Consider the following 13,291-nt stretch of genomic DNA (forward strand, 5'->3'; position numbering starts at 1 on the left):
GGAGGGATGAAGGGAGGGGGATGCTGGCGGTGCCGGCGGGGAGGGACATACCTGCCGCCGGGGCGGGGGGAGCGGGGGGCGCGGCACCGAGGCTCCATCCCGCGGCTCCCGGCGGCAGCTGCAGGACAGACACGGCACAGATGGAAGCGACACCTCGCATCCCGACCTCATCCGCTCCGCCTGCGCCCCGAGGAACGCCGACCCCGGCGGGGCAGATGTGCCCGCAGCTGGAGGCTGCTCCCCAAGGGCAGGTGCGGGGCACGGCCGAGGTCTCCCAGGGCCGCGAGGAGCAACCCCAGGAGCGGGACTCGCTGGCCGAGCCGGCAGGCAGCAGCCCAGGACGAGGGGCTGGATACAGAGGGCCACTTGCAAGGATCTCCTCGGCGGCGGGCACGTGCCTGGAGGCAGCAGAAGGCGCAGGAACAACCAGGCTGTGCTTTCGCACCCATGGCAGCCTTGCAGAACCTGGCTGGCAACAGGTCTGGCAGCCCCAGGACAAACCCTGCCTCTGTCAAAGCTTAGCAGGGCTGCAAGCACCGCAAAGGGAATTAAAAAGGCAGYGCACACACACCTTCCACAGGGACAAATCGGGGGAAAAATGCATCTCGAGGTTTCCGCTCTCCTCAGTGGGCAGAACCACTCTTTTGCATCCATCCCAAGAAACATTTAATCTTGGGTGGATACTGGTTGCTGCTACCCCTCCTTACTGGCCTGAGCAGGTTTCTCTCCTCCCCATGCTTTGCAGGCTATCTCAGGAAAGCATGCAGGTTGTGCTGTGCAGAGAAGTGGACAGCATCAGTAGTTTWAGGTGCCAAGTCTACTTCTATACCTAACCAAGACAACCTTCTCTATTCTCTGTATGCCCTCTGTGCTTCCAGTCCCTGGCTGTGAGTGCTGGATGGCAGGAGCAGCACTTCTTCAGCAGTTCAAACTTTAAAGATACATCCAGTCCCATCAGTGTTTCTCAAACCATAGAGCTGACTGCCAYGGAGGCAATGGTATTAGTTCTTGGCCAAGACCCAGGACGTCAGCTGCTCCTCCAGAGAAGAGCAAGCAGAGCCCTCCAAGGCATACAGCCCTGCTCTCTCCCAGGAGTCTTGGTCTCCTGCCAGACAAACTGGAAAGAGATGTTACTCCTGGGCTAGCATGGAGACAAGCACACACCCACAGGGTCACCATGSACAGGTAACCCTGGGACAGCCTCCCAAGGGCAATCTAAGTGTTCCCTTTGCTGTTTCGATACGCAGACTGAACTGTATCACATGCAAGAGACTTACCAGCATTCATTCAGGGAACTTTGGGGGAGCTTTGATGCAGCTCCATCTCAAAGCAAAAACCCCACCTACCAAAATAAGATTCCTCTGCAGCATGGCTGTCATTTGGCCTCTTACCTGGGGCAGARGGTAATGATGCTACCTCGTCCCACAATCAGATCACCACCACTGCAGCTCACCTTCTGCCTGGATGCTAAGCACCAAAAGCTCACCCCTTAGTGAACTGACCCTCAGTCAGGTCACCAGCCCTGGCTCAGGCTGGCCTGGCAGGAGACTCCCTCTGACCTTCCTAGCTGCACTACTGTCAGTCAAGTCTGTTTTCTACTTTCACACCTTTCAGCCAGCCCCTCCTGAAGCCAYTCCAGCTCCTTCCTTGTGCAAACAGAAGAGACACGAGGTAATTTCCTCAAGCACCAGCACATAGAGCAGGCAGTCAAGTCTCTGCTAGAAATCCAAATTTAGCCATTTTCAATCCTGAGCCACATCACCAYCATGCCTTTGACAGGTGACACAGATATCCTGGCCAGCACAGGAAAGGARCTTTCAAACCCAACCTCCCTGGCTTTACATTATTAGGCTCTGGGTAGAGARAGCTGGTCTGAGTTTGCAGTCATCCCGGCTCCTCAACTTCTATGGCATAGGCTGCTCTTTTCAATTTTTTTTTCCATATGTGGAGCCAATCCAGCCACTGAAGTTTTACTTTTTCAAGACCAGAGGGTCCTTGCCAGAGACAAGAGATAAATTCAGCAATACCATGGGCCTTGACCACATGCCCCCTAAGTCAACTAAAGTACTGTACACATTGCCCACCTTGTAGACCAGACATGCTCCTGTTGAGAGAGACTGTTTATCCTAAGAGGGGCAGCTGTATGAGTTGTAAGGGTATAATTGCCCAAGGGTTTCTTTATTTGGGTATCCTCTCTCCACAGGTATCCAGCTTGAGCTGACCTGCTGCTGTACCATTGTATTGAACTATTTATCTTTATAAATMTGACACCTCAGACTGCTACAGCAAACCTGGGGTCGAGCCCAAAGGAGGAATCAGCCTGAGAGTGTGAGTGTGAGCAAGGGGTCAAAAAGGGCACCCCTTGGCTCACTGGAGCTGCTCCCTACAAAGGGCCTCCAGTCCCAGCATTTAAGTTTCAGGTTGTGTGTGTGAGATTTCTTGAATGGGGTGAAAATGCTCTCCATTTYACTCTGAAACACCCTCATCTGCATCTTCAAAAACTGCCTTGTTTCAAACTTGCTAAACAAATTAGATACCAAGTTTTAAATCTTATTTATACCAAATAAAAATTGCATCTACGTTTTGTTTGCTTGTTTGCAATAATCACTTAGCTGGTGCTCAGACTGGTGCTATTGGAACGTGCCCAACTGAGGCAAAGGCTGAGGCACTGCTGCCCTGGATTAGCCCCACTGCTGAACCATGAAGAGGAATGTAGCCATGCACTTCCTAAGTCTTGCTGGTGACTAGGAAAAGTAATGTTCCTCATGTAATTCTCCTAAGATAGAGGTTCCTGGCTCTACACAGGAACACCGAGGAGACTGGCATGATGGACAAGACCTTGACTCCAGCTGTGTCCTTGCAAGCTGTTAGACTGCTAATTCTAGTGTATTTAATATCAGTTCGTGACTTAGCTGRAGAACTGCAAGAGCCAAGGCTCAATCACTGACAGGAAACCCATGCTGAACAATTGCTCACAGCTCGTTAGGACTTCTCTGCCCCACTATCTACCCTTGAAAGAAGCCTTCCCACCATCCTGGGGAACATCCCAAGGCCACTACTCAGAGCATCAAAAGATAACTGCTCCCTCTGCCTGAGCAAAGAGCTCACACTGGGCCTGTGTTAGGGGTGCCTGTGTCAGGTGAGGTACTGCCACCTTGCCCTGAGACACAGAAAACAGYTGTTATCCCAGAAAACAGAAATCCTCAAACTGGCATCCATTTCATGCTGCTTTCTTGACATCAGCCTCCAGCAGTCCTCTGCTGCTTCTGAAACAAAGGTGCTATCTTTACTAATGGTTACTGATGGCTTTTGCTTTCCCCATGAACTGACCACGTCCTGTTGAACTCAGTCAAACTCTTGGAACCCACAACTGAGGGAGAACTTGCCACAAAAGCTCAGCAAGGWATAGACTTGTTCAATCTGTCATCTTGTATTTTAACCAAACATGCCCAATTTTAAAGATTAATGAAAACCATGAAAAGTCATCCCCAACTTGTCACACAGTTTTACCCACCTTTATAATTTCAGTTAGGAGAAGATGCCAGAGTGAATGAATCCCAGCCTACTTAAAAGGTTTCTCGACAGAAGCTTTTCCCTTATCTTTCTTTGGCTGGTCTGATGTGCCTGTGTCATTGCCAGTGCTACTACCTGAGTGGCAGCTCTTCCAAATACCACTATCCATACCCCAGGTGCTGACAGAAGCCTTGCAAATGTGACCTCCCCCTCCCCCCACAAAGCTGTCTAGATCATTTGGGAGATGTAGCCTCCCCTCCCTTTAACTCCTTACCCACACAGATCCAGCCCCAAACATTCCATTTACCAAGTGAAATGATTTGGATGACAGCAAAAAGAAGGTTAAAGACATTTATAAAAAGTTGTATTTACAGACCATTGCCTAAGCATGAAACTCTCCAAACGACAGAAGTCACAATTTCTGTAACCTATGTGTACAAAGTGCATGTCTTTCCCCTTTCTTCTCTCTGCAGCAGAAGATGGGGGTAGGGGTGTATATTTTTTTTTTGTACCTTTCTACCCCCAAGACAATGGGAGTAACAGCTGGATTGGACTGAAAGGGACAAAACCTGTCGATGACTGGGTTATCCACGAGGCAGACTGTGAATAGTAGTTTAGAAGAAAGTAAGGTTAGGAAAAGTGACTCTGTTTACTTGTTCAGTCTGCCCAATGGATTCTCTGTGGAAAAAGAACATAGGATCAATGCCCCAGGRAATGGGAAGGAAAGGTTATTCAGCTATTCATTAAATTTATTCACAGACTCAATTCAACCACTTCAGGTTTCTCAGGTACATTTGACTCAGTTTCTATTCGCAGCCCTATTGCTCTGGGATCAAATACAGGCTCCAAAACTGAATCTCATTATCCCAGTGGGAGACAACTCCTGTACTCCCCAAGCAGTTGGTTGCATAAGCTCACATATAGCCCCTGCCTGTGCCAGGCAGGGATGAAAGGTTTTGGACAGCAAATGAAAACAGTGCCAACAGCACCCCATTGCAAGGGACTAGCTATTCAATCTAATCCCTCYTGGAAACAGCCATGAGAGAGAATCTTCTGCAGTACTAGCATYCCTTGCACTCTGTGGTGGCAGGCAGAGATGCTCTGCCAGCACTGTGCTGAAGTGACAAGTAACAGGACCCAGTAAGGAGTGTATGGTTAGGAGCCAAGAAAGCTACACAATCGTCCCGCTAGGCTACAAAGCACCAGCGTGAATGCAAGTARCAAGGAGTGGGAGCAGTGGGCGGGGCATGAGGTACAGGAGTTTACTGTGTGGAAATTCAAAACACAGATGCCAATACAGAGCAAACAGAATAGACATGGGACTCTGAGCTCAAGGAAGACTCACTTCAAGGAGCTTATGTGCAATACATCCTCTATCAGTATGAGGCACTGCACAAACTACACACCAGACACGGGTCACTTCATTTGAGAGAGCTCTCATTCAGGGAAAGAAATGCTGTAGAGTGCGGGACCCAGGTGTAGTTCCCCTATTACTTGGATGAGATCTACTCTGAGATACTGCTTTGCTCATATCAAGGCATGATCTTACTCTCTGAAGAAATCTCCTTCTCAAAAGTCACAGAATCAACTAGGTTGGAAAAGACCTTTAAGATCGCTGAGTCCAACCTATAACCTAACATCACCATATCAACTAGACCATGGAACTGAGTGCCACATCCAGTCTTTTCTCAAACATCTCCAGGGACAGTGACTCCACCACTTCCCTGTGCAGCCCATTCCAATGCCCAACCACTCTTTCTGTGAAGAACTTTTTTCTAATGTCCAGCCTTAACTTCCCCGGTACAGCTTAAGACTGTGTCATTTTTGTCCTGTCAATGGCAGCCTGGGAGAAGAGACCGACCCCCACCTGGCTACACCCTTCTTTCAGGCAGGTGTAGAGAGTCCCTCTTCCCCAGATGTCAAACAGCTCTAAAGCCCATTCTAGGCAATAGCTCTAGGGCTCACCTCACAGCCGCAAGGTTCTCTTGCAGGGAAAGTTTTAAGCGCCTTTCAAGTGTATCTGTTCTTGTGCTACAGTTGACCTTCACTTTATTTCCATCCCACATAAGTGCTACCTTGATTTACTCAGAAAGCATTTCCTTACTCAGGAAATCAGCCTAGCCTAATGAAAGAAATACCAAGTTTTTCCAGTTCTCTTGTAGGATGGGTACTCTATTTTTGACATTGTAGCAGCTTCCTTCTTAACTCCTACTATAATTTGAATTAATCAGCATACATCACTACCTAGTAATGTTGATGAGAAAGGATGTTCACTATTTCTGAGATGTGCAGATGTTGATTCCTACATCAATGCATCAAGTCACATGCACTGAGCCATTGTAAGAAAAGAAAGATACACCTGGGAGTGGGCAAGTTGACAGAAATTTCTTACCCACTTTAATGTGGGCAGATTTTGGGAATGGCTGAGAAGAGATGTATTTGGCTCTCTGGAGACCAGAAAGCCAAATATTCCCAAGCACAAGTAATGCAGTGAGTGCCCTTTTGTGGCAGCTATTGGAATTACACAGTTACATGAGACCCCGGATTTTCTGTTGCGGATCACAAGTTCCACTCCCTCCACGACACCAGTTCCTATTCTTCTGGTCACCTCTTCAGTACTCTCCCTCTTCACTTGCAAGGTGCTTGTCGCTGGCTGTAGGAAAAAGCAAAAGAGAGAATTTGCCTCCCCTGTCATACTGAAAAATCAAAACAACCAGCAGGCAGACCACTGCCATATTACTGGGCTGTGGAATTACACTTAGGAGCCACATCCCTCCATAAGGAAGTCCATTTTGTTCATTAAAGTGCTGGGAGTAAAGATTGTACCTTGTCAGTTTCAGAACCCAGATCACACTAGGAACTACTCACAATCACAAACTCTTTCCAGGGATCTCTGCCGTGGGGAGACCCRTCACTTTGGCTCGTTTGTACAGTTCTTCAGTGCACGGCTCTTCTGCTCCCTCATGTTTGCGTTTTGGAGAAGCCTGGTCTGCTTGTGACAGCCTCACTGCTGTAGAAGGAAGAAGAGTCACTGCAATGGTTCCCCTGGGTTTAGATGGCCTCACAAGTACACCCTGGCCTAACTTGCCACAGAGCTGGGAGAAAAGACTGCACAAGCACAGACACATTTGGTCATAACCTCCCCGAAAACTTTAAAAAAAAAAAAAACCCTTCGTTAAAAGCAGAATTAAGTCACCCAGAACAAACACAAAGTATCCTCCTTTCACAGTGGACAGTTTAATTATACCGAATTAGCCCTACAATGATCTGCACTTCTCCCTTAAGTGGCTGCATATGATCCCATACAGGCAATGYAAGATTCACTTTAATGAACTCCTATTCTTCAGCCCTTTTAGAAACGAAWGCTCGTTGGGGACTTCTGAAGAAAGTGTAAAGGAATGTGAATGTCATCTATGTTTTCCTAGCTTGTAGCTAGGAATCCTCCTGTAGCTAGAAACCTTGTAGATAGAAAAGAATCATCTCCTGCYTATAATCTTCAAATTGACAGGAAACTCAAAAGCACACAAATAGCTCCAACTCACCTGTACTGCTGCTGCAGCCCTGTCCCGAAGCAGAGTCTGTGACTGGGCCACTGAGATCTTCCACACATGAAGGGACTGATGCCAGTAAACCTAGACAATGGAAAGAGGATCTTGGTTAAGAAACAAAACACATCTGGGCGAGGAGAAGCTTTTCACATRGAGATATCTTAGTGATCCATATCCCAAAGCAGGAGGAGTTCAGAGCTGCATYCACCCAGTGCTGACCACAGACACACACCGTGATGCAGCAGTGAATTTATTTAGAATACACTGAATAGGTTTTCTTCCAAAGTGAAGAATGGACCATCGGTGGTATATAGATGGTGCCATGCTATCAGCAGCTCTCAGACCTAAACAAACTCCATTCTTAGCTGTCTGAGAATTTAATGGAGCTCTCCCTGGAAATCAATTGAACAGATTTGGCAGGGACTGCTTCCTCTTGCCAGAGAGGAAACTAATATTTATTTTAAATCATGACCTTTCCTCCCAGCAATTTATCTCCTATTAAAGAAACAAACTTTTGCCATTGCTGGTACTCACAGAGGCCCCTATAGCGCGACAGCTGCTGGTAGATCTGCTTCATGCGCTCAATGTTCAGTCGGCTGGTCTCTGCATGGTTCACCATGGGTTTGGGGTAGTCCACCCCAATGATGCACTTGGCTGCCTTCTGCACAGACTCTGGGGCATTCCATGGTTCGTAGATATATCGTGAGGGGAAACCCTTTAGTTTGGGCAGATACCTCCTGCAACACATGTAAAAAGCAATGGTGTAAGCACACACAATGCACAGAAAGTGCCATGCACCTGTGAGCCACTGACTGACTTAGGCTTACAGATCCAGAAACAAAAACCAGCTCCAGTAACATCACTTACTTAACATAGTCCCCACTGGGGTCTGTGCGACGTCCGAAGCCCACAGGACAGTAACAGTGGAAGAATTGCTGGAAGAACGCGCTGCATGAGAGCCACATCCAGCTGCCTGCATTCACACTGAAATCTGCATCCAGCAACAGYTCATCAAACACCTGCAGCAATTGGAGGAAAATGTACTGAGACCTTCCCTGGGCAGGATTTTGTGGCAATAGGACCAAGGATGCTATTTCAAACAGAAGGCACTTAGAACAGGGCAGCAGCACAGAGGTGATCTGCTGGCTGAAATCAGTTGGCTGGTCAAAATATCTCACTTCCTGACACTTTCACTTAGGGAGGCATGGTCTGCTTACACTGATAAAATGCTGGCTTATTTCTCATGCAGCTACAGACTAAACCACTACCTAGTGTTGCAGCAAGCTTTGGGTATTGATCCTAGCCTGGAAGGCATAACAAGTGTAAAGCATCAACCTTGGGAAGGAGAGGATGCTGCACAGAAGAACGTGAACCAAAGCAAGAAGAAAGAACCCCTCTGAAGGTCCCAAAGCATACCACCAACAAGAGGCAGAAAGGCTTCAGCAGTAACTCACTCACATCCATGCACATCCATGTTGCAATTTAGGCAGCACTTTCAATTATGCTCATTGTCAGCTATGTGACTAGATGCCCCTGCCTCCACTTTTTGCGTTAGGCAGTATGCACACTGGGTAGGTTCAAGCTGTCTGTCCCTTCAGATGGCCCAAGAGGAGGGTCTTTTACCTCTTTCCTTGAGAGACTCTAGACTCAGATTTCACAGTCATGGAGCGTTCCCTGACCGGCATGGTGATGGATTTTACAATGAGGAAAAAGGTCCGGTTAAGAAGTGACAATAAACTTGCAAAGAAAACAGATGGACTGAGAAAATTTTTACAAAAAAGAACCCCAAAACAAAAAAGGCCCCCAAAACCCTAGTCCATATTTACCAGTGGGTCCCACACACATTTAGTTACAGTTACTTGTGGCTCATGATACTGTCAGAGCCTGATGGCAGAAGGAAGTCAGGCTGGTGGCTGGCCAAGAGCCTGCTAGCAAATCCTCTCTTCCATGCACCTTTTACACATGAAGCAAAAGCCATACCTGTGTGCCCATCCTTGCAGCGAGTGCCAGAAGATTTTGTTTTCCTTATGGCCTCCTGCAACTATCTGCAAATGCCAGAACTCACCCTGACTCCTGACTCCCAGCTGATCCAGAGGTCACCCCTGGTCAGGAAGCAGGCCACCGCATGCCTGGCCAGATGGTGGATCCATCCTTCTTGTCTCAGTTGTGTCATGATTGCATCGATCCAAGGGAACCCTGTCTTGCCCTCTGCCCATTTTGCCAAGGCTTCAGGGTTCCTGTCCCAAGGGATCTGTATGCAGATGGGATTCCCCTCCATGCGATCAAACTTGGGGTTGTTGGTGGCTGCTGTGTAGAAGAACTCCCGCCACAGAAGCTGTCCATACAGAGAGAGGGGGGGTGTGCTGTTCCGCTTCACCTACAGAGAGGGAACACAGGTATTCACAAGCACAGAAGGACCAGCTTCATGAAGCTGAGCTGTGAGCAACCCATGCATTTACACACATTTCCCAAGTCACTTACTGGCCATTGTGATAAAGCTCAACTCCAGATCACCCCTTATCAGTAAGCCCAGGTGGTATAGCYAGAGCATTGCTCTTGGTTCACTCAGTACAATAACAAGTGACTGGAATTATGTAAAATTAACAGTAAAAGGCTTGTAACACAGAAGGCCAGACTAAGGAACAAGGTACCACCAGATTTAAGGTCTGCATGAGTATATACAGGGGAATTACTTTTTCTTACCCAAAAGCCTCCTCTGTAGTAGCAATAAGCTCAGCCCAACAATTAAACATTAGGGAGGCAACTGTATTTTACACCAGTTCTGCCACACCGTCTGGTAACCACCATCATGACATAAGTGCTCAAAACCCCATGCTCTCCAGGTGAACCTTTTGTCCTACCTTCTTATACAGCTCCCAGAGACGATAGTAAAACAAGCGGCAGGACAAGCAGCCAAAACGCAGGTAGGGACTGAGTCCTGTAGGGCTGGCCAGCAATGAATTGGCGTTCATCCTTGGTCTTTCATAATTTGCAACCCATGCCTAGACAGATTCAGGAGAAATGAGCCAAAAACCCCTTGTATTTGTAGGAAACAGCTAAGGGCAGGCCTCTGTGCAGGTGCTGAGGCCACTCAGGTCTGACAGCCCAGTCTCTTCTATTTACTTTCAACCACTGCTGGGACAGATCTCTAGCAGGCAATCCCAACCCCCATGCCCTATTCAAGAAATCCTTCGCTCCAGGATTTAAACCAGTCACTTATTTTGCCCAAGAAAAGGATTAACTTGTTTTGCATACAATAACCTAACTAATAACCCTGAGAGTTCMTAGGGATACAAGCTAACACAACTGTTTAAGTCCAGGTATGTCTATTYCACTTCACACACTGAACAAGAAAAYTGGGGAAATTCAGACCCTTTTGTGGAGTATTATGTTGATAGTTTATTTCCTCTTCAGCACAAGTACTTATGCATTGAGTTCCACAACTGACATCAAGCTCTCCAGCATTTAAAGTAGTACAAAATAGTTAAAATTGAGTCATGCCTCTGCAGCTGGATCACTTCTCATTACTATGAAATTGTTTGCCTTGTGCACTATAATCAAGAGAACAAGCCCCATTGAAGAAAATCTGATTATTTCAACAAGGGGCACAAGTAATGCCAGCCAGTGGAACAACGTATTAAGATGCTGATGGACAAGGGAAAGGCATTCTTTTATAAGCATGCACTCACACAAATACTTCAGCTAAAGATATAAAGAGATGGCGTGCAGTGTGCAGCAGGGACTGAACAACTTATGGGAGAACTTCCAAGTTTGCACTCCTCTAAAGGAAACTGAGAAGTAGGAACAAGGAAAAGAATCCAATGTGCTTCAAACAGCAGCATAAATAATATACTGCACTAAATTTTTTGGGTCTGAGGAAGCCCATGAGCTCCCTGCTCCACACACCACCCAAGACCACTGGAGTACTCCAACAATACCAAACACTCCTTTTCAGAAGTGAATGCTATGACCACTGCTAGGAAGAGCAAGGAACAGGGTAATAGGCGACATTCCACAATTTTCATTTGAAGGCCACTTAAATAACAGAGTACCTTAAATAACAGGTTACACCACTTAAATAATGGGTTACCTTTCTTTCCAAGTGTTTATCCAGCCGTGCCAAAGCTTCCGTCTCCCCTCCTTGCCAAACTGCAGGGGCAAGCCCATCTGTAGGAAAGCCTGAGAGAAAGAACTTTGTAAGATTTGAAGCCAWGCCAAGACAAAGGGCATAGATATGGGATTAAGCATTCGCAACAGCAAGACAGTACATACTACAGCTGCCCAACGTGGCTTAGTTACTGCTCTAATCCTTGAACAGCAAGCAAATCACACAGGCTATGGGGAGAGGCTGCTCATGATACTGCACTTCAAGGGTTTCTCCTTGCAATGCTTCAGGCAGCCTTATGGTGACTTTCCCCATTGCTCACAGCCAGCATCGTCTCTGGTGTGTCAGCACTACCCACAGGGCTCTACTTTAAAGGCAAGAGCAGCTGGCAATGAAACATCTKCTCCACAGCTCTGCCTTACAAAATACCCTGCCATCGACATCAGCAGCTCACTACATAGCCTAGCTGCTCCTGGTGAAGCTCCTATTCTGCCGAGGCTGGTGCTGGGGAAGGCACTGGATTAATGCTAAAGAACCACTGCAAATGGGGAAGCAATAATTCAATCTTCCCGAAATGCTTTGTGCTGACAGAGGAGCCTCCCCTGGCAGCAAACAGAGCAGTGTAAGGTTACAGGCAGTCTCATATTTGGCCAGACAATAAAGAAAGTAGATCTACCCCGGATTGCAGTCCTTAGGATGCGCCTGTCACGAAGCCTCATGCCTTTACTCGACTGTTGAAACTGTGCCTTAAGGTACAAGGTGATATTTCCTATAAAGCTGGTATGGAGCTTCCAGTCACACACATATAGACAGTATCCTGCATTAGTCCTTTCTTCCCTTGCATTTAGATTGCATTTCTAACRTCTCAACAATTCATTCTCCTTCTTCAAGGAAAACACAGGACTGTAAGGCATATCAGGATGAGTGAAAGAAGTTTTTGTAATATCTTTTGCCTTGCTAAGTTCCTAAATTGGTGCTGCTTGGCAATAACTGAATGAAATTATCTAAGCTTGGTACACAGTTACTTTACCTCTTCAGGTCTCTTTACCTCTTACACAACATGTCTGAGTGCAGTAGGAGGAAAACAGCTGGTGAGGACATGAGATCCTGATACAGTGGTTACATGCTCAGTATAGCAGAGAACATAAGGACAGATGCAGTGCACTTCAGAATAATGCTAACGGGATTCTGGGCATCAACAGCAGTGCAAGGGGTGCCAGTGTGTTATCATAAGGCCCAGCATTTGCTGAAAAAATTAGGCTCTTCTGTGGCTAGAGGCAGCCCATGTCAGGTGAGAACATGTGCCAGCCACTGGAAACAGTTCCACTAGATCCTATTTCAACCGGCAGTAATCCTTGCTCTTTGTCACATACCCAGCTCTTCCAGGGATGGGACCCCATACACATCGTCATGGTTCTCCTGGATGTCCACTTTACATGTTTCCATCTGCTGACTTATTACAGTGCTCACTGGCTTCTTTGGGAGCTCCATACGGCTAATGATGGCCTGGAAGCGCTTGTAGGTGAGGGGTGGCTTGTGGCCATTGAGCTCAATTATTCTGGAAATAAAAAAAAMCAAGGTGAAACAACACAGCCTGACTATCACAGGAGACACAAGGAAATTACATGCAAACTGGATCCTGCTATCTCTGCTCAGGATAGCCTTTCACTTTGGATACAGAAATCCTTATACAGCTACATTTCACTTGACGTATCCCTCAAAGTGATATTAAAATCAACCAAATAAAATCCCAGAATATAACAGAAAAAATACCACATACTTCCTCATTGCCATAGGGAAAAAAAACCCAGCTCCAGCAGGATCAGGCTGAGCATCACACCTCTCTCCTGCAGCTCCTCATCAGACCCTTGTATGAAATCTCTATCTAATTACTCCCTGTCTCCCCTAGATGGCAAATCCTAGACCTACATCTGTTCCCCTGACACCTTGTGATATCCTGACCTGATTCTGACCTTACTTACTTCTTGTCTGACACAGAAGACCCAGCCTATTAGTGACCCATCCTCCATCTCTCTCGGATGAGACAAATCCCAGTTTGCGTCATTCCTCTCTCTCTGTGATTAGAGGAATCACCATCCTCCTCCACGCCATAAGGTCACCAGCA

General features: G+C 47.0%; 1 protein-coding gene across 1 annotated transcript; it reads right to left on the reverse strand.

Annotated features, from left to right (window-relative positions):
- Nucleotides 1-3,850: 3,850 nt before the first annotated feature.
- Nucleotides 3,851-12,717, reverse strand: CRY2 (cryptochrome circadian regulator 2). The gene is made up of 9 exons (XM_057365347.1): nucleotides 12,540-12,717; nucleotides 11,152-11,240; nucleotides 9,923-10,063; nucleotides 9,127-9,438; nucleotides 7,929-8,080; nucleotides 7,596-7,798; nucleotides 7,056-7,145; nucleotides 6,382-6,520; nucleotides 3,851-6,166 (listed from the first exon to the last, which is right to left on the reverse strand). Exons 1-8 carry the CDS (start codon nucleotides 12,655-12,657, stop codon nucleotides 6,384-6,386), a joined length of 1,242 nt encoding a protein of 413 aa, XP_057221330.1. The 5' UTR covers nucleotides 12,658-12,717; the 3' UTR covers nucleotides 3,851-6,166; nucleotides 6,382-6,383.
- Nucleotides 12,718-13,291: the final 574 nt, after the last annotated feature.

The sequence above is a fragment of the Malurus melanocephalus genome, unplaced genomic scaffold, assembly GCF_030028575.1.
Source record: "Malurus melanocephalus ecotype Western Australia unplaced genomic scaffold, MMel_1.1 scaffold_2, whole genome shotgun sequence".
Classification (NCBI taxonomy): Eukaryota; Metazoa; Chordata; class Aves; order Passeriformes; family Maluridae; genus Malurus; species Malurus melanocephalus.